The following is a 26,999-nucleotide window of genomic DNA, read 5'->3' as shown; positions in this document are numbered from 1 at the left end:
AAAAATGTACTTTTTTAGGGGCACCTGGGTGGCTCAGACAATTAACCACCTGACTTCAGCTTAGGTCATGATCTCACTATTCATGAGTTCGAGCGCCCCCCCACCCCCTCCTCCCCCCCAGTATCAGGATCTGTGCTGACAGCTCAGAGCCTGGAGCTGCTTCAGATTCTGTCTCCCTCTCTCTCTGTCCCTCATGCTCTGTCTCTCTCTGAAATAAATAAATATTTTTTTAAAGATTTTTAAGAAAAATTTTACTTTTTAAAAAGTAGAACTCCAAGTAATATTGTAAGATCATATTCTTATTTTAAAACCTATATTTTTAAGAAATGGCAAGCAATACAGCAAAATGCTGATAGAGGTATCTCTGAACAGTGAGATTACAGGTGACTTCTGTTTTCTTCTCTGTAGCATTCTCTTTGGTAATCAGAAAAATGACTTGTTTTTTAATAATTAGGGGGAAAATCAAACCTGTATTTTAAGGAAAATGCTCTTTAAATTCTAACTACGCGCAGTGAAGGGAGTCTGGGAATAATCGTACTTGATCGATGCGGAGTGAATGATTACTCCCCTACCAGGCGCTGACGGCTGACCCTTGAACAACACCGTTCTAAACAGCATGTGTCCACTTCTGCATGGATTGTTTTTTACAAACACAGGACAGTGCTATAAATATATTTTCTCTTATGACTTTCTTAATAATGTTTTCTTATTTTCCATCTTACATGACTATAGATTCAGCATATAATACATATGACATACAAAACATGTGTTAATGACTGTTACCAGGAACAGTCTGGTCAACAGTAGCTATGAGTAGCTAAGTTTGGGGGAGGTCAAATGTCAGACACGGATTTCTTACTGCACAGGAGGGGGGTTCTCCTAACACCTGTGTCGTTCAAGAGTCAACTCTTTTCAAAAAAGAAAGGGGATTGGGCCCCGGGGTGGCTCAGTCGGTTGAGCTTCTGACTTCAGCTCAGGTGATCTCACATTTGGTGACTTTGAGCCCCATGTTAGGTTCACTGCTGTCAGCGCAGATCCCACTTTGGATCCTTTGTCTCCCCCTCTCTGCCCCTCCCCTGCTTGCACTCTCAAAAATAAACATTAAAACAAAATATCAGGGGGACCGGTTGACATTCTTAGCCCCCAAGGAACCCAGGCTGGCTCCCAGCATTGACTATCTCCATTTCTGCATAAGAACTCATAAGCCATCTACATGAGTCTTCCCCAAATATTGCCAAGGCCAGATTTAGAAGATAACCACCTCTACCCAACTCTACTTCCCCACAATTCCCTTGAGATTGACTGGCCCTGTCTGGGATTGAGATTCCAAGTCATTTCAATCAGCCATGTGCTTTCCATACCACACTTAACCGACCTTGATGTCACAAGGATTACTGTCTGGAACCCTGCCTCTCAACCATGATGGCCTCCTACTCTCATTTTCAAGCATGGAAACTCAGAATTCTATCAGCCAGTGTCATACCACCTGCCTTGGTTGGCACTTAAAAATTCTTTCATACTACCACCACCACAAACAAAACCACATTTGTTTCCTTTGTTTCTGGGAAAATGCTGGGAACTAACCACTCTAACATTACTCCTAGAAAACCGTACTTCCATGCTGTCTTTAATTGGATCCTTGTCCTTTTCTTATTTTTTAAAGTTTATTTATTTTGGGAGAAAGAGAGAACGAGCAGGGAAGGGGTAGAGAGAGGAGAGAGAATACCAAGCAAGCTCTGCACTGTCAGCACAGAGCCCAACACAGGGCTCAAACTCACAAAGCACAAGATTGTGACCTGAACAGAAATCAGGAATCAGATGCTTGGGGCGCCTGGGTGGCTCAGTTGTTAAGCGTCTGGCTTCAGCTCAGGTCATGATCTCACAGTTCGTGTGTTCAAGCCCCACGTCAGGCTCTGTGCTGACAGCTGGCTCAGAGCCTGAAGCCTGCTTTGGATTCTGTGTCTCCCTCTCTCTCTCTGACTCTCCCCTGCTCATGCTGTCTTTCTCTGTCTCTCAAAAAATAAATAGAAAACATTAAAAAAAAAAAAAAGAGTCAAATGCTTAACTGACTGAGCCACCCAGGCACCCCAGGTCCTTGTTCTTTAAAATCTCAGGTGGGGCTCCATAGCTCAGGGGTTAGAGCACTGGCCTTGTGAAATCTCAGGTGGGGCGCGGTGGCTCAGTCGGCTAAGCCTCCGACTTCAGCTCAGGTCAGATCTCTGTTCGTGGGTTCGAGCCCCGCGTCAGGCTCTGTGCTGACAGCTAGCTCAGAGCCTGGAGCCTGCTTCCGGTTCTGTGTTTCCTTCTCTCTCTCTGCCCTTCCCCCTCTCATGCTGTCTCTGTATCAAAATAAATAAAACATTAAAAAAAATTTTTAAATCTCAGGTGAGCTCTCAGAGAGCATCAGGGAAGGATCAGTTTCTTTTAGTGCCACAACTTTCCCCAAACCCCACACTGCACTGCCTACTGTCCCTCCCACCCATGTATTCCAGTCAGAATTCTTTCATGGAGCTCCCATGCCCTACATGGAGAAAGATGCTGGGGCTAAAACTCAAACACATCTGTGACCTGGGCTAGCGTTAAGTGATGAGCCAGATGGATGGAAACAGGACCTAATGGGGACAACAATGAATTTCATGCACTTTCCCTCAGTGTCATATGCCGGACAACTGCCTCTGAGAGGCAGAACCAGAAGTGCTGTCACAGGTTATCATCTAAATGATGTCTGTTAGGTCCCCTTGCCATCTGCTTTGTCAGAGGACTCTGGGGAACTAGCCAAGGGACTGAGGTAGTAAATTCCTGGAGTTGATGAATGTGAATCTTCCGAGTCTATTTCAAACGCACCAATTAGTTTGCACTTGGCTTCAGGGAACCTCTGAGCTCACTTGCAGCATTCTGAGATGGGCAAAGGGGTTACCTGAACACAGCCTGGCTTCAAGTCCCTCACCGTGGTTGGGCATCCAGAGGTGGTGCCTCTGCAGCTGAGCGGGAGGGCATGCCTCCCAGAGCCAACATCCACCATTCTGCTTCTCAGAAACCCGGCTTTCTTTGGGTTTGAAGAACCAACCCAAACCCAGTAAAGTTCAGGCGCTTCGAACTTTGTTGGCAAAAATACTAACAGCTGAGTTCTACAAGCTTTGTCATTTCCCCATTATCTGCCTTCTTTCACACAAGCCCCAGCCCTGCTCAGCAGGGACTCGTGGGTCAGAAGCTTCTCCGTGTTTGGAACCTATTTTCCGATGCCCTGAGCTTGTGTGAAGGTAGAGGTGGGGGGGGAGTGGCTTTGGGAAGGGAGGAGGGAAAGTTGTTTAAAAGAACAAAAATAGATTTAAAATGCCTATTTGTATCTAAAAATAATAATAATAAATAAAATGCCTATTTGTATCTAAAAAGAAAGGCCTTATATTTATTCCTTATTTAAAAACTCTTTCCCAAAGGACTTTGAAATGGAGAAAGTGCAAATGGCTCCAATTCAACCTAAGTACAGTTAAAATTCCTAACATGGGCCACTCTGGCTGATACAGGAAACTGTGATAGCTTTGCTATTTTTAAACTTGAACTCAAGTAGTTGGTTTAAGAGAAAACCAATATACATTTAAAAGCAAGTTGACTTTTTCATGGCCTGCATAAACTCAAGCCAGTGAGCCCATTTTATCTCCCAGTTCATAGTAACTTACTTGAATGGATATGTAGAATATTATTCATATATATATTTCATTATATATAATGTATAAAATATTACCCAATTATGTAGAATATATAGCAGGATATATTTGCCTTTAATGTGGTTATGGGATATTTTGACCATGTTGATGATTTATTAAAAATACTGTTAAAGATACAATGAAGAACCTGTATATTTATTTGAGGCTCTTAATTTTATGATGGACGAAGCACCTATCACTGAAATTCTTTTTTTTTTAATTTTGTTAACATTTGTTTATTTTTGAGAGAGAGAGAGCAAGCAAGCAGAGGAGGGGCATGGAGAGACACCCACAGAGAATCCAAAGCAGGCTCCAGGCTCTGAGCTGTCAGCACAGAGCCCAATACGGGACTCGGACCACAAACCACAAGATCATGACCTGACCCAAAGTCCTACATTCAACTGACTAACCCACCCAGGTGCCCCTGAAAATCAGTTTAAAAACAAGCCTTCCCTTGTTAATGGGCCCTGTCAAATGTTAGCAATGGTTTTAACTTCTCCCATTATAAAGCTTTTCTCCTGGCCCCACCTGGGGGTTGGGGGGGACATGAAATGGCTGAAAGTATAAACAAGATCAGAAGAAGCTAGGTAATCAGATAACTGAAAACTGACTTGATGTGAATTTATTTTTTCTTCCTTTCTGAGTAATAACATCTCTACTTTGGATTATATTCAATACCAAGAAAATAAATAGTAACATTTAGGTTATAAAAAGAAACCAGATTTCATGAAATTATATATAGCTTGGTATCAGTATTAACCTAGAAAAAACAAAAGAAATTTGGTATTTAAAAAAATCCTTTCATCATCTACCAAAATCTAAAGTGTTAAGTAAAAACTTGGTTAAGTAAAAACAAAGATAGGCAATTGATCACCTCTCCAATTTATGTATGTTGTATCCTAAGTTCAAGGACAAGTGGAAATTAAAATGTACTTTCCACAGAAATGACTTAAGGGTGCCAGGGGCTCAACAACTACGATAAAAATTTCATTTTAAAAAAAAAGTGAAAGAAAAAAAAGCTTCCACCTAGATGTCTTTAATACTATATACTTCTACTGAACAGGATGCAAATACTTATTAGATACTCTATAATCTGAGATAAAAAATCACATAGAAGGGGCACCTGGATGGCTAAGTCATTAAGCATCCAACTTCTGCTCAGGTCATGATCTCGCAGTCGTGCGTACAATCCCCACACTGGGCTCTATGCGGACAGCTCAGAGCCTGGACCCTGTTTCAGATTCTGTGACTCCCTCTCTCTGCCCCTCCCCTGCTCCTGCTCTTTCTCAAAAATAAACAAACAAAATTATATAGGAAACAAAAAAGATCCATTACCAAATCTCAAAAAGGGTTAAAACACTCCAAGACAATGACCCACATGGCAAAAACATGGCCATCTGTATGTTAAAATCAGTTGAACCACTGGGACAGAGGTCAAGATAGGACAGGGTATTCGCTGTGGGTGGCTAATATGACCCATTGTGTGGCTGTATCACGGTTTTCCTACGTGCTAGCTGGAAGCCGGGGTGAGGCATTGGGGAAGAACTCCGCAGTCACTATTTCTGATGATGCCTTTCCATGGCTCCCCTTCCCCCCACTAACTATCCATTTACTTATAGATGGCTGCATATGAATCATTTTAACTTTTTCTCCCCATTCAGACATCAAATATAAAATGTAAACACCTTCTTCAGGTCCAAACCCTGCGGTCTTTGGGTAAATGGTTAGTCAAACAATGAATACCAGCTCCCTTTTTATGAGGAGAGCTATTAGCCATCTGGAAAGGGATGGGGAAAAGGAAGGCCAAGGAATGGGTTTACAAGGGAAAAGATATGGAAGGTAAAACTGAGGCTCTAGCTTTTGCTTAAGTGTCAGCAAACTTCCATGAACTGTACACACAGGCCCCTGACCTGGAATAAAAAACAAAACATTTCCACTTCCTAGAACAATGATAGTTTATAGAGTTCATATTTTTACAACACGGTTGGTTTGCACTTGCATGCAGGAGCTTCTTTACCAGGGACTTAAATTCGATGTTTAAGGAAACCACGTATGCAGCACTAGGAGGAGGGAGTAGACAGTTTCTTCCCATTTCTTAGACACAAGGCCCATCTTGAAGAAAACTTCAAAACAAGCTGTTTGGCTTTGGCCTATTCCCACTTGCTGTGCAAACACCCAGGGCCTTCATGTGACCTTTAGCTACCCAGGGACACTTAGTACCCTAAAGTGCCCTCTGTCTCCAAACTTATCCATTCTCTCCTCTCACTTAGTCCAGCCCTACCAAAACTGCCTCTCTCTCACAGGAGTGGGGATAGGGCTCAGTGGCAGAATCTCTTAAGATAACCAATAGTACAGCCTAAAATTAATATTATACTTATGTAAACTAACTGAAATTTAAATAAATAAAAACTTAAACCAAAGCCAAAAAAAAAAAAAAAATCCCCAATACTATGGTAATAGGTCAATGATCAGGTAGCAGATATGCTCTTAGAGAAATGTTTTAAGACACAAAAATAATTTCAAATGAATCTCTAACAAAATTTCAGGCAAAATAACAGAAAGGCAAAAAACAAAAGTCAGGTTGTAGGTATGTGCTGGTAGATGGGGTTAACTTTTCATGTAGTCCATTCTAAGTGTGTATACAGTTCCTTTGGACCAATTCTACTTTCCAAGTCTTCCTCCTCCCTTTATGCAAGCTTAACCCAGAAAGTCTTTAAAATACCAATCATTGTTCTGGAGATGCCTCCTCACCTACCAATCCAATGAGATAGGAAACTCTGCAGGGGGGAGGGGAGGAGAGAGGGAATACCATAACAGAGAGAGAAAATGGCCCACCAGGATATGCCTCAAGTAAGAGGCTTGGCATGCTTGAATGGCTCAGTTGAGCGTCTGACTCCCGTTTTGGCTTGGGTTGTGATCTTGTAGTTCATGGGTTTGAGCACCACCACATGGCGTTCTGTGCTGGCCAGATTCTCGGTCTCCCCGTCTCTTTCTGCCCCTCCCCCATGCAAATGCTTCTTCTCTCTCAAAAATTAACATTAAAAAAATATTTAGAAAGGGGCACTTGGGTGGCTCAGTTGGTTGAGTGTCTGACTCGATTTCAGCTCTGGTTATGATCTCATGGTTTATGGGCTCAAGCCCCACATCAGGCTCTATACTGATAATGCAGAGCCTACTTGGAATTCTCTCTCCCTCCCTCTTTCTCTGCCCTTTCCCCATTTGTGCTCTCTCTTTCAAAATTAAAAAAAAACTTTTTTAATTAAAAAAATATATTAAAATAAAGAGGTGTGCTTTCAACCTAATACTAGTATATTATTATTCATAATATATGTAACACATTGTTTAGGTAAATTACCATGTCTAAAAATATATAATAAAATCTGAAATGACTGATGCTTGATAACTCTCTTAGTAAACAGACTACAAAAACACTGTAGTTATTGGCTAAGTTCCATCAATCTTTTTTAATTCTCTTTGATCGTTTCTCCTGGTCTTCTGTTATCCTTTCTGCAGGTCGTTTCTTCAAGCCCTTCATTTTCCTGGTTTGTAGTTTGCTTAGGTCTTGCTTCTGCATATGAATCCTTCCATAAGTTGTGCCAAAAGTATCATGGGAGACATTTTTCTTCTTCTTTGGCTATGAAACAAGAATACATGTGTGTGTGTGTATATATATATACATATTTAAGGGTCTCTACTACTATAAACTGGTAAAAACCTAGTGTACAACAAAGGTCTTACTAACAATTTCCACTGGTGAGCACCTACTCAATAATATAGTATATAACCCTACAGACCTTTCTTCTCAGACTGAAGTACATACAAATCACTTAAGGATCTTATTAAAATGCATATTATAATTCAATAGGTCTAGGGACCTGAGGCTCAGCATTTCTAACAATTCCAGGTAAACTGTCAGACCACATTTGAAAAGCAACACTACAGACTACACTAACCACTATTACCCAGTGAAAGAATTTCCTGTGTTTAGCTTAAGGAATTGTGACTATCTATCTAAGTCAATCTTTACTGGCATTCCAGAGAAGCCATTTCTCCTTGTTTTTCAAAACCATTCAAAAGTCAAAACACATTTTATACAAGTATGAGTTACACATCCTGTGCTCTAAATCCTCAATCTCCACAATGCCCCAAACAATTCTCTTTCTTGCTGAAAACTGGCAGTCTTGGCTACTAGAAAGCTCTCAGTCATAGTTGATGCATGGTTTCTACAACTCTTTTTATTATCTTTTATGTTCAGCATGTTTGCTTCTTCCTCCTTTTCTTTGTCCTGAGAGTCTAATTTTATCTATTTTGTCCATCTCTCTCTGCATGTTCTTTACTGCACTATGCTGCCAATCTTTTTTGGAAAGAAGAGTGGAATATACAAATAAAATGGCACCAATCGGCCAGTTATAAACCTTGAGGGCTTTTGGCATTTTCATAGATAATTTATAAAGATCATCTGATGCCAGATGTGTCCTCCTCAGAACCAGATCCAATGAGGGCCCCATCTCTTCCAACTCAATCCTTGGTGTTTTACAACCAGACTTCTTCAACAGCAACCTTTGTGAAACAAGAAAACAAAATTAAAAAAAGAAAGAAAAAAAAAGACATGTTGCTTTGACTTTGATGGAATCCTTATCCACTCAAATATTTTTGTTCAAAAGAACCACAAGAAAAGTTCCATAAAATGACACCGTCTTTAGGAGGCTAAACATCTTAAATACTTTACACATTTAGGCCAAGTATACTCTTTGGTTCACTGCTTTTTAAAAATCAAACACAAAAGTATACAATATTGTTAAGAAATACCAAGTTAGAAAGGCAACTATTTTAAAAAATCGAATCCTTTGACTTCTTCATCTTTCTTACAGATTTACTTAATTATAAAAACAACTTCAGTTGAGCTTTTGGAATGTTATGTTTACATGATTAATAATTCTTATTTCCTTAAAGATCCATTCAGAATCTACTCTTGTCCATAGTACAGACATTTAATTTACTGATTTCCATAGGTTGGAATGAACCTTAAAAGCCTAATGTAACAAAACCACAACTTTCTGGATTACATATGTCCAAATAGCTCTGGATGTGGAAGCAGATGAGGGACACAGTCAGGGGTTTTTTGTGAATCATACCACAAGAACAGCTCAAAGACCTGATAATTATTTGAGCTGACTCGATTTGTTATAGTGGCCAGATCTCCACATGGCCTAAAGGAACTGAATGAAAACAATATTTATAAAAGATCAAACTTTTCACACCAAAGATGGAATGGGAAAGAGGCAACAAATGGCATGAGAGAAGAGAAAGAACCTAAGACTAGAGCACAGTCAGGAGCGCCCAAGAGCAGAAAGCACCAGGAAGCAGAAGTGAATGTGCATAATAAGCTCATTAACAGCTCTTTGGGCCCTAAACGCAACACATGCAGACAGTCCACCCATGGGAGGTACGTCCACTAGCTCCTAACTCCGAGAGCCATGGCGATAGATGTGCGGTAGCAGACACGGTTATTTATACCCAATGGAACAAGACAAAGACAAAACAAAACAAAACAAAAGCCAGCCTAGGATACGTCAAAAGCACAAGTGTTAAACAAAAAACAAACTCCAATAACAGCACAAGATAATATGAATAGTTGTATGGGACCTGAAGGGAGAAGCAGAGGGGGAAAAGCCACTCTGCATAGTGGTTCTAATAGAACAGGGTTTAGAGAATGCCTGCCCTTGGGCCCATTGTGGGGAAAATACTTTTAGAAGCTAAAGTTGGTGATATCAGGGCATCTTCCATAAAAGCTAGTTCAAAGCTACGGTGGCAGTGACCATTTGACTTGGTTCTAACACATGTACTTCTGCCTTTGCATCCACACTTTCAGTACCTCCAATAAAGGATATTTAAAACTGAACTCATATCAAAATTAATATCTTGATTAACATCTGTGTTCAGTAGACTACTTAAGAAATCAGGGAAATTGTATATATGAAAATGTCAAACTAAAAAGTTTCTACCACTTAAAATGCTGATTTTCAACTAAATGGCAGAGCTGTAGATCTAGAAGAGCTCCCGGCATGCCTGATGGATTCACCTTACCCAGTACCTTTTAATCTATGCAAGTGTCCTCCTAATAGAGTAACCTTCTGAGTGGTGTATATAATTAAGATTATTTCCACATAACTACATGTGTATATATATATATACACACACACAAAAAATATGTTGCTATTTACCACAGAATTATGTTACAGTGCCATACTGTTTGTATAGATGATCTTATCTGAATTACTTCACTGAGCAGGTTTACCAGCAGATCAAACAGATAGAAATAGAAGAAAACTTTCTCCAGATGTCAGTTTTCTACATATGGTTGCTGGGGATGGACCTATACTCCATTCTCTTTATTAAACTGTTTTAAAAATATTTTTTATAGTTTATTTATTTGTTTTGAGAGAGAGCATGAGAAGAGGATGGGCAGAGACTGAGGGATAGAGAGACAATCTCAAGCAGGCTCCACTCGGTCAGCATGCAGCCCAATGTGGGGCTCAAACTCACAAACCATGAAATCACGACCTGAGCCAAAGTTAGACAATTAACTGGCTGAGCCCCCGAGGTGCCCCAACTCGATTAAACTTTTAACAGTGAAATATAGAATCTAAAATGATTGAGGAAATGTATTAATAAAGAACTTTAAAATGATTTTTGTAATCACACTAAGCGAATAGAAGAGGCTGACACTGACCTGTTAAAAACAGAATTGAAACCCTTTTTTCCTTAACCCTCATTCTATCATTCACATCACACTTTTTGTTTTTTTTTAAGATAGACATTTCAATTCCAGGCCATCATGTCTCCAGCCAAATACCTATGCCACGAGGTGTTACACCATATGCCTATTAATCTCCATCTCAGATCCTAACCTCAAGCTTTGTTTTGTTTTGGCTCCCTGTAATCAAAAGTGGCATTCAATTCCGCAAGGTTATATAGTACAAGACACAAAGACAACCCAGCTACGGGATGCCTGGGTGGCTCAGTCAGTTAAACAAAGACAACCCAGCTCCTTCGTTTTCAAATGAGCTCAGGCTATTAAATATGTTGGTGGGTAATTTCTATATATTTTAAAATAATTTGCCTATTTCTTGGGAAAGACTGTCATTACCACTCTTGTTCAAGTTTAATTTCCTTACTTTTCTCCCTTCTAAATCCTTCCCTTCTGCTGATATTCTGTTTTCATTAAAGTGGTTGTCAATAATGTTGTTTGCTTTTTAAGGTATGCTAATATTTTTGGTTTGCATATTTCTCCCCATAAAACCTCACCAATGCCATCTTAAAGGCAAATGTGGCAATTACTAAAAGTTTTCATATTAGAGACCTTAACTTTCTTTTTTTTTAAATGTTTTATTTATTTTTGAGACAGAGAGAGACAGAGCATGAGCAAGGAGGGGCAGAGAGAGAGGGAGACACAGAATCAGAAGCAGGCTCCAGGCTCTGAGCTAGCTGTCAGCACAGAGCCCGACACGGGGCTTGAACCCATGAATGTGAGATCATGACGTGAGCCAAAATCGGAGGCTTAACCTACTGAGGCACCCAGGTGCCCTGAGACTTTAACTTTCTAAGTGAATAAAATTCTCCAAGGAATACAAACGATCACTCACATATGAAGAATTAATTATTATACAATATACAGGAAGAGGTCAGTAACAATATGATTTATTCCCCCCAAAGGTCAGAGCAAAGATTATATTAACGTAATTTCATGTTTACACTTCCTTTCATCCAAGAAACTCAAAGCCATTTTATAAGATTAACCTTATTAATCTTCACAAATAATGTGTATCAAAGTTAACTATTACCTTGTACCAACTGTTTAAGGGCTAGTTCCAGGCAAAAGAAAGGGCAGGACACGGAAGTGGAGCCTGCAAGAATGCCTAAGGAGCTACACAGCTGGACACACTTCTCTGGCATATTCCCACCTCTATCCGCAGCCCTCTCCCTCTTATAAAGGAATTATTGTTAATCTCAGAGGGGCTGCAGAATTACCTAAATAGCATAGCTACATTTTGCAAAAGGAAAAACAGAGGCCCTGAGAAGCGACCTGCCTAAGTCATGTGGCTAAGCCTGGCCCTGAGCCAAGGCTCAGAGGTGATGTTCATTCCTGGGACCGCTTCTCTCTTCCTCTCCCCAGTGTGACACAACCCCCGCAGGCTAAGCTAATCTAGTGATTTCCCCCCCACTATCAGCTTGCTCTCAATCATACAATACATATTCTTTCTTTCTTTTTTTTTAAGATCTTGGGGCACCTGGGTGGCTCAGTCAGTCAAGTGGCCAACTTTGACTCAGGTCATGTCACCGCTCGTGGGTCCAAGCCCCACATCAGGCTCTGTGCTGACAGCTCAGGGCCTCCAGCCTGCTTCAGGTTCTGTGTCTTCCTCTCTCTGCCCCTCCCCAACTCACACACACACACACACACACACACACACTCTCTCTCTCTCTCTCTCTCAAAAATGAATGTTTAAAAACATTAAAAACATAAAGTAAAATAAAGGTCTTATTTTAAAGATCTCCACACCCAACGTGGGACTCGCATTCACAACTCCGAGAGCCAGAGCTGTATGCTCCACTGACTCAGCCACGCACGCACCCACAGTCTGTTTTTTACTTTAAATTGACAGTTAACAGGTACTACAGGGCCTATACGAAATACCTATGTTTAAAATTTTACTCTAGGATCTGTGATCTGAAAATTTCAAACCTTTATTCCCCATTACGGGGCAGAGATGGTTATGCCACGCTAACCTAGCAGTGACTCCAGTTAACTCCTCTTAAAGCAAGTGGACGGTGAGTATGTGTGGCCACATTGCTAGTTCATCCATCTTCTGAAGTCTGGTTTACTAATTTTCTGACCATCTTATTTTTCCTGTATTTCTTTCTTTACAAATTACAAATTAATCTTTCTTTTCACTAAAGTTCTGAATATATTCTTTGAAGCTGTTTACAATGAAAGAGCTTTAGATTAATATTATTATTCATGTTTCATTCTCAAAATTTTGATCTTTATATTTTTATCTCCTTCATACCCCCAGGGCCTGCTTAACACAAGTTTTCAAAAAGATTTTTTTTTTTAAATTTAGTGATTACTCATCTTTCTTGTTCTAGAAGTTGGAGTCATCTACTTTATAGTATAACATATTCTTCAGAGCCCCAGAGTTAAGTTGGGAAATTCAAACAGATTTAAGAAGTTTTCGATCCCAACCAGCTAAAAATGATTATAAAATCCCCAACTACATCTTGCAATCTCATGAACATTTTATTGCATTTTCCCTATTATCAGTAGTACAATCTAAGCAATAGGAAAATAAAAAAAACAGAAGTATTGATACCAATGATACAGTGAGAAGAACAGAGTATCTTTGACTCAATATAATTGAGACAAAGATGTAAATTATTAACAAAAAAGGTGAATATTTACTTTCATTTGGATGTTCATTGATATAAGCTAGCCAACCAGGTATTCTATCATGAAGGAGAAAAACCAAAATGAGGGGCACCTGGCTGGCTCAGCAGTAGAGCATGTGACTCTTGCTTTCAGGTTCATGAGTTCAAGCCTTATGTTGTGGGTACAGTTTACTTAAAAAAAAAAAAAAAAGTTAAACCATGGATGAAACGCTGACGTCCACAAGTGGCTGCACGTATAGAACTAATGCACACAAGTCACTGTCACCACAGCCACTTAACAGTGGCTCTCAGGCTGCACTTCCACACCATAGCTCGAAAACGGACACTGGTCTGAACTTCACGTACAAAGGAAGGTAGGTTGTGGAAGTCAGTGTACTCTCCAGGCAAGTGTGGACTTGATCAGCCAGTGCCAACACCTTATTTTAAATAAGAAAAAGAAAAAAATCATGCTCATCTCAAAAGGCACAATTGTAGCGTGTCACTAAGCTTTTTCATGAAAATAAAATCAGAGTGTTAGGATTTATATTTATATTGTGGTAGGGACAGAAGGCCTAGGCTGATGAGGGTAAAGTGAATCTAGCCACTAAATCTGTTTGTTCCGTTCAGACTCCAGTTTTTAGGCACAGAGGGCACAGAGTTTTGAGATTTGCTTTGCTGGCCTAAGACTGTGACTTGGTGCTCTAAATCTAGTCAAGAAAAAGGAGGTATTGCACAATGCGGATGTGTTCTGAGCTCGGAGGACCGCAGCATCAGGCACTCTGGGGCCCTGGAAAAGCAGGGTTTCAGAGGCAGACGTGGGCAGGGCAGTGACAGATGTGAAGACTGGCACGGAGCCGCCGTGCCTGCCACTGCTCGTCTGCCAGCTCTCCACACAAACTTCGAACCAGACACCAAGTCTAAGTTTGAGCTCTATAAAAGTCACACTAAAATGCTAGCCCTGAATTCAGAAATACACTAACAAATGCACTTACTTGTAGCTTCGAAAGTAAATCTTCCCATTCAGGGCAGTAAAGTGCAGAACATACTCTAAACCAGCCAGGCGGATATTTGGTACCGTGGGGCCTCTGAAGAAATCTAAAAACAAAATTTAGGTTGTTAAAAAAAAAAAAAAAGACTAACATGTTTTTAAATTCAGTTACAGAGAGCAGACTGTCAACGCTCCATTCTGTACCACTGCTCACCTAAAAGGATAAAAAGGCGGCATATAAACTGGTCCCCGAAGACTGCCTGACACTCTCATCCTTCTGCCATTTAAGCTCATGACTATTTTTGTGTGTTTAGCTCACTAAGCCGAATAACTTTTCAGTTGTGAAGTTCTCCTTCTCAGCATAAGAGTCTATCACATTTATCATGTATGTTCACTTTTTTAAAAAATGTAAATCAAAGCATAAATTTTTTATCTAGGAAACAGGTAAGTTAGGATGGCAAATTCCTATAAAAACAGCTGTTCAAACTGACTGTTAAGGGGCGCCTGGGTGACTCAGTCGGTTAAGCGTCCGGCTTCAGCTCAGGTCATGATCTCACAGTTCATGGGTTCAAGCCCCGCATCAGGCTCTGTGCTGACAGCCAGCTCAGAGCCTGGAGCCTGTCTTCCAATTCTGTGCCTCTCTCTCTCTCTGACCCTCCCCTGCTCACGCTCTCTCTCTCTCTCTCTCTCAAAAATAAATAAAACATTAAAAAAAAATTTTTTTTTAACTTTGTTAAATTGAATTGGCCTTTATTTTATGGTAAAAGCCAAGACGCAAGAAAATTCTAAGAAATCTCAAATAATTGAGCAAAAATAACAAACTAAATTGTTAAACCCAGAACAAAACCATTGAGATCCATGAATAGGCTGTTTTCCCACTGGTGGCACATGAAGTGATCTTAAATGATACACAGGCAGAATAATTTACCATGTGAAATATATTTTTTTAATCAGATAGTGTTTGCCATTCGCAGTAGAGACATAAAGTTTCTTTGTAAAAAGAGGAGTCAGTGTAAAGAAACATCTTCCGTGAACAACACCATGAGTACTATGTGGACTTGGCTAAAGGTGTGATGGTAGGAGCACAAGAATGAAAGAAGTCTATAAAAAACAACAATCAAATTTGGTCCCCTCACTTTACAGCTAAGAAGACTGACCCTGAGAAGCCTAGATGTAAATACATAAATAATATTTAGGGAAGAAAAAGTTACACATAAAAGTTTATCCAACTTAATCAGGAAGGAAGAGCTGCCCCAAGGCAGGTGACGTAGTAAACAGAAAAGTCATTAGTCCCAATCTGTAGCCACCCAGCATGTCCTTGCCTCTTGTGATTAGCTATTTACTCTGCATGGATATACAGATCCTCTGTTGTTTGCTTTTCCTCTCGCATGGCTAACAAACAGAAAATCACCACTGTGTATAAAACAGGCACACAGGTGTGTACGCACATGTATACACCGCCCTTCCCTACTCCCCCAAACAAAACTCTCTCAGGGATATTTTTATAAAACAAGGTCGCACTTTTTCAAAGTAGTCTGATCTAAATTTGCATCATAATTAGTGAACAGGTTTCTCATGATTTTGTCAAAATCTAACTCTCCTTCAGTGGCCAAGTTAATAAAGCCCCCTCGTTGTGCTGGGAGCATTAGTGAAGTCAGTCTTCCCAGGGGGGAGATGATACATTTCAGTTTCCCTGAAGCAGCTTTTGTAATGCAAATCAACAGTAATATGTGTTTTTTCCATAAACTTTTAAGAATGCAAAGGAAAAAGCTGATGGTGCAAAGTTTTTTTTTTCTGTGTTTTACTTATTTTTGAGAAACAGAGAGAGAGCGCGTGACCGTGAGCAGGGGAGGGTCAGAGAGAGAGGGAGACACAGAATCCAGGCTCTGAGCTAGCTGTCAGCACAGAGCCTGACGCGGGGCTTGAACCCATGAACTGTGAGATCATGACCTGAGCCGAAGCCGGACACTTAACCAGCTGAGCCACCCAGGCACCCCCAAAGTGTTTTTTAATGTTTATTTTTGAGAGAGAAAGAGAGAGAGAGAGAGAGAGAGAGAGAGAGGGAGAAATAGAGCCTGAGCAAGGGAGGGGCAGAGAGAGAGAGGGAGACACAGAATCTGAAACAGGATTAGCTCAGCACAGAGCTAATGTGTCAGCACAGAGTCTGATGATAGGCTCAAACCCACGAATGGTGAGATCATGACCCAAGCTGAAGTCGGATGCTTAACCGACTGGGCCACCCAGGTGCCCTGAAGTACAAAGTTTTAGGAACATTGCCCCTTTCCTCACACCAAACACAAACATTAACTCATGATCATAACTAAACTTAAAACCTAAAACTTAAGATTTCAACAAGAAAATACCAGAAAGAGTTTTTGTGTTCTTGGGATAAGCAAAGGCTTCTGAAACAAAATACAGGCAGAACATGCCAATTACAGGAAAAAAAAAAATAAAAAAAGGAAAACAGACTTCACAGAAATTAAAAACTTCTGCTCAGGGCACCTGGATGGCACAATCAGTTCACGGCTCAGGCCATGATCTCGCCGTTTGTAAATTCGAGCCCCGTGTCAGGTTGTCTGCTGTCAGCATAGAGCCCACTGTGGGATCCATGGATCCTTTGTGCACAGCCCCCCCCACACCACCCCGGCTCTCCCTCCCCTACTCCCTACTCACATTCTCTCTCTCTCAATAAATAAACGTTAAAAAAAATAAAAGGGAAAGCTTCTTTTACAACAAAACAAAACAGAAACTTTCTGTTCTTTGAAAGACATCACTGAAGGCAAGCCACAGACTGAGAAGAAACATTCAAGGACGACATATCAGGCAGAGACAAAGGACCAGAGTCCCCCCTCCCCTCTCTCTCTCTCTCACACACACATACACACACACACACACACACACACACACACACCTTATTACACATATAAACATCCCTCTCTTATTACTCAAGACAACCTCCAAAAAAATAAATAAGGCAAAGATCTGAATAGACACTTCACCAAAAATATACGGATAGCCAATAAGCACATGAAAAGATGCTCAACATCATTAATCAACAGAAAATGCAAATTTTAACTTCAGTAATAGCACTGCTTTATTTTACAGGTTTGATTCAGAAACACTTACTATCAGCATACAACATTCAGAAGAACAACTAAAATTTCAAAGAATGGTCTACCAAGTATCGGCAAGGTAGTGCAACTGGAGCTCTTTATACACTGTTGGTGGGAAAGTAAAACCATACATCCATATTGGAAAATAGTTTCTTTGAATGTTAAACACACACTATTCAAATGACCATGCCTTCCCATTCCCAGCTAGGTATTCACCCAAAAGAAATAAAAACATATGCCCTCACAAATATCTACACATAAATGTTCACAGCAGCTCTACTGATCAAAACACAACATTCTTTTAAGAGCAAGCACAAGCAGGGGAGGGAAGGGGGAGAGGGAGAGAGAGAATCTGAAGCAGGCCCCACCCCAACCCAGCCCAGCGTGGTGCTTGATCTCAGGACCCTTGGATCATGACCGGAGCCAAAATCAAGAGTCAAACGCTTAACTGACTGAGCCATCCAGGTGCCCCAAGAAATGAAAACATATGCCCTCACAAAAATTTGTATATAAATTTTTAAATTTTATTTTATTTATGAGAGAGAGACAGACGACAGACATAGCATGAGCAGAGGAGGGGCAGAGAGAAGGGGAGACACAGCATCCAAAGCAGGCTCCAGGCTCTGAATTGTCAGTACAAAGCCCGATGTGGGGCCTGAACTCATGAACCGTGAGATAATGACCTGAGCCGAAGTCAGACACTTAACCAACTGTGCCATTCAAACTGAATGTCCACTGACAGATGACAACATAAACAAATTGTAGAATAGCCATAAATGGAATACTGCTCGGCAATAAAGAGAAATGAATTATTGATACACACAACAAATCTCAAAACAAAGTGAGTGAAAGCAAGACCAAAAAAAGTACATACTGTAATTCTATTTATCTAAAGCTCTATAAAATGCAAACTAATGTTTGCTTAGCATATAAAAATAGGATAGATTGTGCAGGGACACAGGCTAATTTTGGGGTATGATAGGTTCTGTATCTTGACCACAATGGCGTTTTCATAGGTGTTATTAACGTATGTTGGAAACCATCATATTTTAAATCTTTAAATATGCAGACTTACATGTACATAAATTATACCTCAAAAGTTATTTAACATGTAACTTAAAATGAAAAAATCTAAAGAAGTCCCTAAAAACTGAAAACAAATGAACCTGTGTACTGAGCATAATCATATTGAAAATTATTATTTCAAGTGACTTCAAAACAGTGATTTGACCACATATTCTTAACAGGATGTATCTTACAGACAAAAAGAACTGCAAGAAAAACCCAAAAGCGAAACGACAAAGCCCTCACCCGCACTCAGTATTAACATTATCAGTAGTAACACCTTATGGAAGCACAGTATGAGAGAAATGCATGATCGTGTTAGATCGACAGCCTGGATTTTTGTCATGGATGAAAGGAGGTACGTATGTGAAGTCAATGAAGTTAAGATCCTTTTGTCCTAAATTTGGGTTAGAAGTTTCAGTATGACCTCAGGATACATTTTATCATAACAAACAAATTTTATTTCACAGTTCCATTCTCTAAAAAGCCTACAATGACCAACCACGAAACAATCCTTAGCACTCAGACTGTGGCTTCTAAAATAATTTCTCATTTTAAAAATGTTCAGAGTTGGGGTACCTGGGTGGTGCAGTCAGTTAAGCGCTGGACTCTTGAATTGGGCTCAGGTCATGATTTCACAGTTAGTTTGTGAGTTCAAGCCCCACATCGGGCCCTCCACTGACAGCCCAGAACCTGCTTGGGATTGTCTTTCCCCCACCCCACCCCCTCTCTGCCCCTCTGCATGTGTGCATGCTGTCTCTCTAAATAAATAAATAAACAAACATTACAAAGTAGAAGTTCAGGGCTGTTTAGAGAAACAGCTGCTTTCAGGACCAGAACAATGAACACGTAAGGAGCCTGAAACATTGAAGGGGCAATGAATTAAAGTGTGTCGAAACTCAGAACACTGCCAAAAAAGCTGAACCTACACTGGGCAGGAATGATGGCTAAGGTAAAAGAGAGATACTAAAGAATAATGATAAAGAAAAAAAACTCGTTGAATACATGGAAGGGGGTGGAGAAGAGGTAGAAGATAAATTGGTTATGGTCAGAAGGAAAGCCCCAACATGGGATCCTTTTTCCAGTGGATCAATTCCAAGTAAAAATAAGATCTCACGTGTGGCTGTGTCCATGAGTAAACCCACTGAGAAAGGGAACAGAAGGTTTACCGAGTGTTGACAGGAAAGACCAGGGGATCCGCCGTTAGAGAAAAGAGCACATCCTGATTCTGCCACTTACTAGCTCTTCAATTGGCCTCAACTTCTTTAGCCACGATATGGGAATAATATTATCATAATATACTGAATGTCTATCCCCAGACCCAACGCCAATGCTCTAAATCTATATGTTAAAGTCCTAACGCTTAATGTGTTGGTATTTGAAGATGGGCCTCTAAGGAAGAAATTAAGGTTAAATGAGACATGCCATAAGGGTGGGGCCCTGGTCCCATAGATTAGTGTCCTTATAAGAAGAGACCCTAGAAAGCTGACACCCACCCCCACCTGCCTTCCCCTTCCCTTCCCTCCTCCCTGAAGAAAAAGCCAGGTGAGCACAAAGCAAGAAGCCAGCAAGAGTCCTCATCAAAAATTATGATCTTGAACTTTCAGCCACCAGAACTGTGAGAAAATAAATTTGTTTTTTGTTTTTTGGGGTTTTTTTTAATAAATTTGGTTTTTAAGCCACTCAGTGTATGGTATTTTTTACAGCAGCCCAAGCAGACTAATAAGATTGCCTTTGTCAAGCTACAGAAAAAATAGCATTTAATAAATTACCTGGCCTACATGATCTCACAGCTGTGGGATTGAGCCCCTTATTGGGCTCTGTGTTGACAGCATGGAGACTGCTTAGGATTCTCTCTCTCCCTCTCTCTCTCTCAAAATAAATAAATTTTTTAAAAGTAGGATGACCTGAATCTAAAAATAGATATTTTTCTATAAAGAAAAGCTAGACTACTAAGACTAACTACAAACCTAGACAGTATCTGAGAAACCAAAACAGAAGCAAAATTCAGAACAAACTAAATGGGCACCTGGCATAAAAACTGGCATGTTAACTTTTCTTTCTGGCCAATTACCAACAAAAGAGAACTTCCTAAAAGGACGGAAGCCCTTGACAGCCTTCTCTTTCCCCACCGCTCTACCGCACCGCATATGAACACAGAACACACGCCAAGGGGTCTGCAGCTGGCGGGCTGCATATTTACAGTAAGAACTCGACTTCCCTGGGGGCCTGACAACCTCACTTCGTTCCTCTACCTGTCGTCTTTCCTCAGACTCCTTTTCACGCCCTCTCTCTCACCACTGCATTATGTGGTTACTCCTGCCCTCTACTGGAAGCACAAAATAATACAGTTTTTATAAAAACCAATTCCACAAAAGCAAAGGAAAGCTTTCTGTTATAACAAATACATATTGACAATTAACAATTATTATGGAAGAACTGGCGGGGGTGGGGGGTAGAGAGGCAGAAAATCTGGGCCAATGGAGTACAAGAAGTCTTAGCTAAAAACCATCCTTCATATTTTGGGTGTGTAACTTTGAAAGAAGAAAATGTTGGTCATTGTCTTTCATGTACGACTTTGTTTTCTTAATTAATCAAAAATTCAGGTAAGAACCTATAGCAAAGACCACAATAAGTCAATTGTTCACCATGGCCAACCCAGAGAGCAGAGACAGAAAAGCTCACACTTTGGTTTTGGTTCTGACCCACCATACTTAATAGCTCTTAACTGCTATGTGCTTTTGTTTTCCCATCTTTAAAATGGAATATCCCTAAACTCAAGAGTTTTAATGAGGATTAAACAGGTAACGGCGGTACTTAGTTTTCTAAAAACAGCCATTTTTTAAAAAGAGATCTCTACACCCAACATGGGGTTCAAACTCACAACTCTGAGATCAGCAGTCATATGTTCTACCGATTAAGCCAGCCGGGTGCCCCCCAAATAGCCATTATTAGTAAGATAAATGACCCTTTTCCTCTTGCTAAAAAAAAATAATAAAATTAAATTAAAAAAAAAAGATAAATGAAAGGTTTTGAAAATTGCAGTCCCAACAATAAAACCATAAATAAACAAGGAAAAAATGAAAGCAATGTATCTGCCCACAACGGTTTTCAGCTGGCTCAGATTTGTAAGGAATATGTATACAATTTAATTTGTGGCATATACACCACCCCATCAACTTTTCAAAGGTGATCTAGGCAAAGTATAGAAAAATCCAATAGGAGGACTACCAAAAACCTATGTAGCAAAGCTTTAAGAATCGAGTAAGAAAAACTCAAATGGAATAAATTATTTAAACTTAAAAAAATGCTACCAAGTGTCAGAACACTTCAGATCTCTAGGGACAAACTAAATTACTTTCCAAAGTTAGAAAAGAGCTGACAAATGTGACCACAAAATATTAAGTAGGATTAATATTAAGAACTTTTAAGAAATCACAGAGAAGAATAATGCCAGCTTTTCAAGAAAGGGGATAAACAGTGATTTAGAACAGTGATTTTAGTGATTTAGAATAGGTAAATTTAACATCAATCCTATGCAGTGACAATAACTGTATGCTGGATTTAAGATGACTTGATGGCTGGCTCAGATGGCAAAGCATGCAACTCTTGGATCTCGGGGTTATGAGTTTGAACCCCATGTTGGGTGTAGAACTTACATTAAAAAAAATCTTTAAAAAATTGTTTGAGTTCGAGACCCCCATGTTGGATGTAGAGATTACTTAAAAATAAAATCTTTAGGGGCACCTGGGTGATTCAGTTGGTTAAGCGTCCAACACCGGCTCCTGGATTTCAGCTCGAGTCATGATCTGATGGTTCATGAGCTCAACACCCAAATAGGGCGCTGCGCTGTCGGTGCTTTGAATCCTCTGTCTGCTCCTCCCCCACTTATTCTCTCTCTCCCTCTCAAAATAAATAAACATTAAAAAAAATAATAGGGGCACTTGAGTGGCTCAAGTCATGATCTCATGATTCTTGAGTTCAGGGCCCATGTCAGGCTCTGTGCTGACAGCTCAGAGCCTGAAGCCTGCTTCTGAATTCTCTGTCTCCCTCTCTCTCTGCCCCTTCCCCCCACCAAAATAAACATTAAAAATTAAAAAAAAAAAAAGAAGGGGACTTGTGAACACAAAGGATGTAGTCATTACATAAGCCCTTAGGAACTAGTGTAATTCACTAAGAATAAATCGTCTATAAGGCAGCCTCACAAGGTTGTGAGAAGAAAGCAATACATACAAAGCACCTAGTAAACACATGCTTGACACCTAGGAACGAACACGAGGATAGTAAGTCACCGAAGGTTTCCTGTATTAAGTCACCCGAAGGTTTCCTGGGGAAGAAACTTGACCTGAAACTTGCAAGAATGGGAGAAACTAGGTAATTAAGAGTGAAATTAGAAAAGACAATAGGAAGGTGCACAATGTATTTCTAACAAACCACTTTAAATGGAAAAAAGAGGAAGAAAATTGGGAGAGAGGAAAAAAAAGTTATAATGGGTTAGAATCTAAAAAATCTTGCCTATAAGACTAAGAAAAATACAGGTTTTCGAGTTGGAAGTGGATGATGTTCAACAATCTTGAAAACTTAACTTTTCAATTTTCTAAATTTAATGATGCCAATAATGACAGAAAATGGGTGCATTTTATCAAGTGTGAAAAAATAAATAGGTTGCCAATGAAGTTATTATAGCATCAAGAAAATAATAATGATCTTTGCAGTATAACATCCCTTTAACTCTCCCTTGCTGCTAGTGGGGAATAAAGAAAATAATGAAAAGGGGGGAAAAAGGTGTGTATCTACAGTGACATGCCAAAGTGCCACCAATGACAGTCTTAGACGGTCCATTTGAGCACCCATGTGGAGAAGTATTAAAATACTTACCAATGAGAAGATTCTTTAGCCTTCTGTACTCTTCTGTTATATCAAAATCATCACCAGCAAATATTAACATGGGTTTTGTTCCCTCAGGACATTTACTATTCTATGAAACAGGAAAAAAATTATAATGCTAAAATTATCAATTCTAAACTGTTTATAAAAGTAGTTAATACTTACATACAATGATTAGTTTCCATATTTTAAATGTCCTAAAACTGTTTATGAATACTGGTTGAAATCTAAAGATTTAAAACTACAGCTGCAACTTTTAAACTAAAAAGTTATTTTTTGTTCCACTCTCTGCACATCGCCAAATCAGTAAGTGGTCAAGGACATTGCAAGGTATTTTTTTTTTTACAATTAGTCTACACAAAGAAAAAAATAAAAAGCTAAGACTGCTGAAAAACATACACAGCCCTTTAACAACCGACATCCCAGAGTCTAAACAAATTTAATTTCTCTGAATCATTTACTACCACTGTGCCTTTCCTACAGTGTCACATAAACAGTATTTAAATGAAAGCTAGATTGATTAAAGGACCAACTACACATTCACATGGGAAACAAGAGAATTGAAACAAGCTATACAAAGTATGGGCAATCCTTACTCAGCATGGTTGAAGCTCTTACTATAAAAAGTATTTTATGGAAACAAATTTGAAAATAAACTACTTTAAAAAAAAAAGTTTTTTGTCCAGTTCTGGATTTTCGATATGAAGAATGTGATGTGAATAAGAACCTATAAAAGCCACCAAAATAAAAGAAAAAAATCTAATAGAAAGAACCCTTAAACTGATGATTAATTTATGACGGTGAACAAGTGTTAATCTGGGTTTTCCACTGCTTCTAGCACCTCTACTCTGATATCAATCAAGACTGTACAACTCTAGAAACAAACAAAGAAACAAAACAACAGGATAAGAAAACAAACCTCTGTCCTAGGACCAGAGGTCACCTGTTTGCTGCCTCTCCCTGTTCACTCTTGTTGACATTCTCTGCTTCCAAACTCTGAACCTTAACTGTCTCTACTGTGCCTACAATCTGTGTGATCTAGGGCCTGAATGGACCTTCCGTGCCCAATGACTCTTCCATGTTCCATCTGTGCCTACCTGACCCTGCTACTGCTATTCTATGAAGGCTATTTAAGTATACAGAAGGTAATGGGGGCACTGGGTGGCTCAGTTGGTTAAGCGCCAGACTTCAGTTCAGGTCATGATCTCACGGTTTGTGAGTTCGAGCCCCATGTCGGGCTCTGTGTGGACAGCTCAAAGTCTGGAGCCTGCTTCAGATTCTGTATCTCCCCTCTCTCTGCTACTTCCCTGCTAACACTGTCTCTGTCTCTCTCAAAAAAAAAGTTAATAAATATTAGAAAAAGAAAAGTACATAGAAGTAAGAGAAAGTGAAGCAATATCCTGACCACAATGCATAATAATAAAAAAATACCATGTTACATCATGACCTAGTACACACATCATAAAAATGTAACTGAGTAAGTTATGTAAAACAGTACTTAACATGTAGAGCACTGGTATTTTTCACAATGTGTAAACCCAAAAACTACAACAGATGAGCTTTATTTGAATTGTCTAAAAGGCACTAAAAATTCTGGCAGCAGAGAGCCCGATGTGGGGATCAAACTCATGAACTAAGAGATCATGAGCTGAACCGAAGGCAGATGTGTAACCAACTAAGCCACCCAGGCATCTCAGAAAGGTCTTATAAATCATACACAAACTTTCCAAATAAAATATCCCCAAGGTACTTGTAAAGTACCTTATCCTATCTAAAATAAAATAAAACCAGTGGCCTTAAATTTTAATCATTTCATCCATTAAGGCTTATTTTATGTAAAATAACCATCTCTAAAAGTTTGGCTACATCTTAGAAAACAGGCCCCCAAAATAATCACTCAATTTCCTGGTAGAATCAAATCCCCTTTCACTTAAGAGTAAACAGGAGGAGGAAGAGGCTTGGGTTAGCAATAAAAGTAGGCAAGTAAGAAAACACCTGGTGAAGAGATCTTAAAAATAAGGAGGTAGACATAGAAAAGAAATAAATATGAAGAGAAAGTATAACAAACATGCAATTCTAAAACAAACTAAAAATATAAGCCATCACGAAATAACGAGGTAAAAGGAAGTTCTGGTTAACAGTCTAGGGAGGGACTGCCAATGTCACCAAACCGCCCTCCATCAGTGATTGTGACAGGTGTGGATATGCTCCATGAGTGAAAATTTAGAATTGAATTTAAAAGATTCTTGTTCCGAACGAGACCTGACAAACAATAACGGTCTTGTGACCTGGCACAGAAGCTACACAATAACGCAAGCACTTCTTCGCTCTGGAAGTGAAGTGGAAAGTGGGGAGGGGCTGGCGTGCACGTGTCAGCCAGTGCTCACCCCCACCCCGTGGAGACCAAGCCAGATATGCGGCTCTTCTCCAAGGAGTCACACACTGCCCTAAAGACACACTGTAATGAAATGATAGCTTCCACCATAACAAGGCATCACAGTTTATATACTTTCCAAACATCTTCTAAAACGTTATCTTCACTGATACACATTTTCATATACGTTATCTCATTTGATATTGTTATACCTATTTAATACCTGATTGCAATCAAAGGTCAGGGAAGTAATTTATCAGGTCACAAAAGTCATCTAAATGGCCAACACAGGGCTTCAATCCAATTGCTCGGTCTCGAAATCCAATCTCAGGCCATTGTTCAACCCTGTACCTGAAGAGGCTGGTGTAGCTGAGTAACATCTGGTAAGAGCCTTTTTTGAAACCCACAGAAAACTTAGAAACCATGTCTTCTTTTTCAGGGAGACCAGGAAAAGGAGTCATGACACATTTTACAATTTTTCCAACTATACCATGACCCTCAAAGACCCATAAACTAAGAACAATTATGTAAGTTTGCATTACAAACTTCAATATCTTTTCTTTCAAAGTACTTCCCCTGGGGCTCAATCTCCAACTCTATCCAACAGGGAGAGTAATTTCAGCCTTACACAGGGTAGCTATGGAGTCTAAATAAAATAATTATTTGATGGACTATTTGATGGAACAGATTAAGCCAGAACAGAGTTGTGAGGGAACAGAAGCCCAATTTGGACCCAGAAGCTAAATTAGGACCGTTTTCTTGCCTTTCTAAAACTATTTACTACTTTCTATTTAATAATCCCATTCAAACAAAGGAAATACAAAGATGCAAGTCCTGAAGGGAAAGACTGAACTAGCATTTTGGTGGCCAGCAGTCAATATACTATAGGACCAGCCAAAGAGTCATAGTTAGAACAGGGCTCTAAACTGGGTGGGGCCCTGGGTGGCTCAGCCAGTTGAGCATTGCATTAGCTTCAGTTCAGGTCATGATCTTGCGGTTCATGGGTTCAAGTCCTGTGTCGGGCTCTGTGATGACAGCTCAGAGCCTGGAGCCTGTCCTCGCATTCTGTGTCTCCCTCTCTCTCTGACCCTATTCTGCTCACGATGTCTATCCCTCTCTCTCTCTAAGATGAATAAAACGTTAAAAAAAAATTTAAGCTTGGGCATAAAAAAAAAAAAAAAAAAGACCAGGGCTCACTTTGAAGCTCTGGTATTTCTTTATTAAAAAAAATTTTTTAGGGGCCCCTGGGTGGCTCAGTCGGTTAAGCATCCGGCTTCGGCTCAGGTCAGATCTCACGGTTCGTGGGTTCGAGCCCCGCGTCGGGCTCTGTGCTGACAGCTAGCTCAGAGCCTGGAGCCTGTTTCAGATTCTGTATCTCCCTCTCTCTCTGACCCTCCCCTGCTCCAGCTGTCTCTCTCTGTCTCTCAAAAATAAATAAAAAG

The 26,999-nt window shown here is 39.9% G+C and overlaps 1 protein-coding gene and 1 long non-coding RNA gene across 3 annotated transcripts in view; one reads left to right on the top strand and one right to left on the bottom strand.

The window, feature by feature from the left end:
* The window catches only part of LOC115296942, a 59,253-nt gene extending 39,311 nt beyond the window's left edge, over nucleotides 1–19,942 (top strand). The window contains exons 3-5 of one of the 2 annotated variants that reach the window (XR_003911156.1): nucleotides 17,224–17,310; nucleotides 18,479–18,654; nucleotides 19,832–19,942. This is a non-coding gene — a long non-coding RNA (uncharacterized LOC115296942). Of the gene's footprint in view, nucleotides 1–17,223; nucleotides 17,370–18,478; nucleotides 18,655–19,831 lie in introns of those variants that run through there. The other variant, XR_003911155.1, reaches the window with a different exon arrangement.
* RPF2 (ribosome production factor 2 homolog) overlaps nucleotides 7,142–26,999 on the bottom strand; it is a 34,438-nt gene continuing 14,580 nt past the window's right edge. The window contains exons 7-10 of the mRNA XM_029945430.1: nucleotides 23,175–23,274; nucleotides 14,123–14,225; nucleotides 8,120–8,264; nucleotides 7,142–7,338 (exon numbers count right to left, since the gene is read on the bottom strand). Coding sequence (XP_029801290.1) covers nucleotides 7,159–7,338; nucleotides 8,120–8,264; nucleotides 14,123–14,225; nucleotides 23,175–23,274 — 528 coding nt within the window. The 3' untranslated portion in view covers nucleotides 7,142–7,158. The remainder of the gene's footprint in view (nucleotides 7,339–8,119; nucleotides 8,265–14,122; nucleotides 14,226–23,174; nucleotides 23,275–26,999) is intronic.

The sequence above is a fragment of the Suricata suricatta genome, chromosome 7 (genome assembly GCF_006229205.1).
Source record: "Suricata suricatta isolate VVHF042 chromosome 7, meerkat_22Aug2017_6uvM2_HiC, whole genome shotgun sequence".
NCBI classification, from domain to species: Eukaryota; Metazoa; Chordata; class Mammalia; order Carnivora; family Herpestidae; genus Suricata; species Suricata suricatta.
The sequence above is the reverse complement of the archived record's forward strand: the minus strand, read 5'-3'. Positions and strand labels throughout refer to the sequence as shown.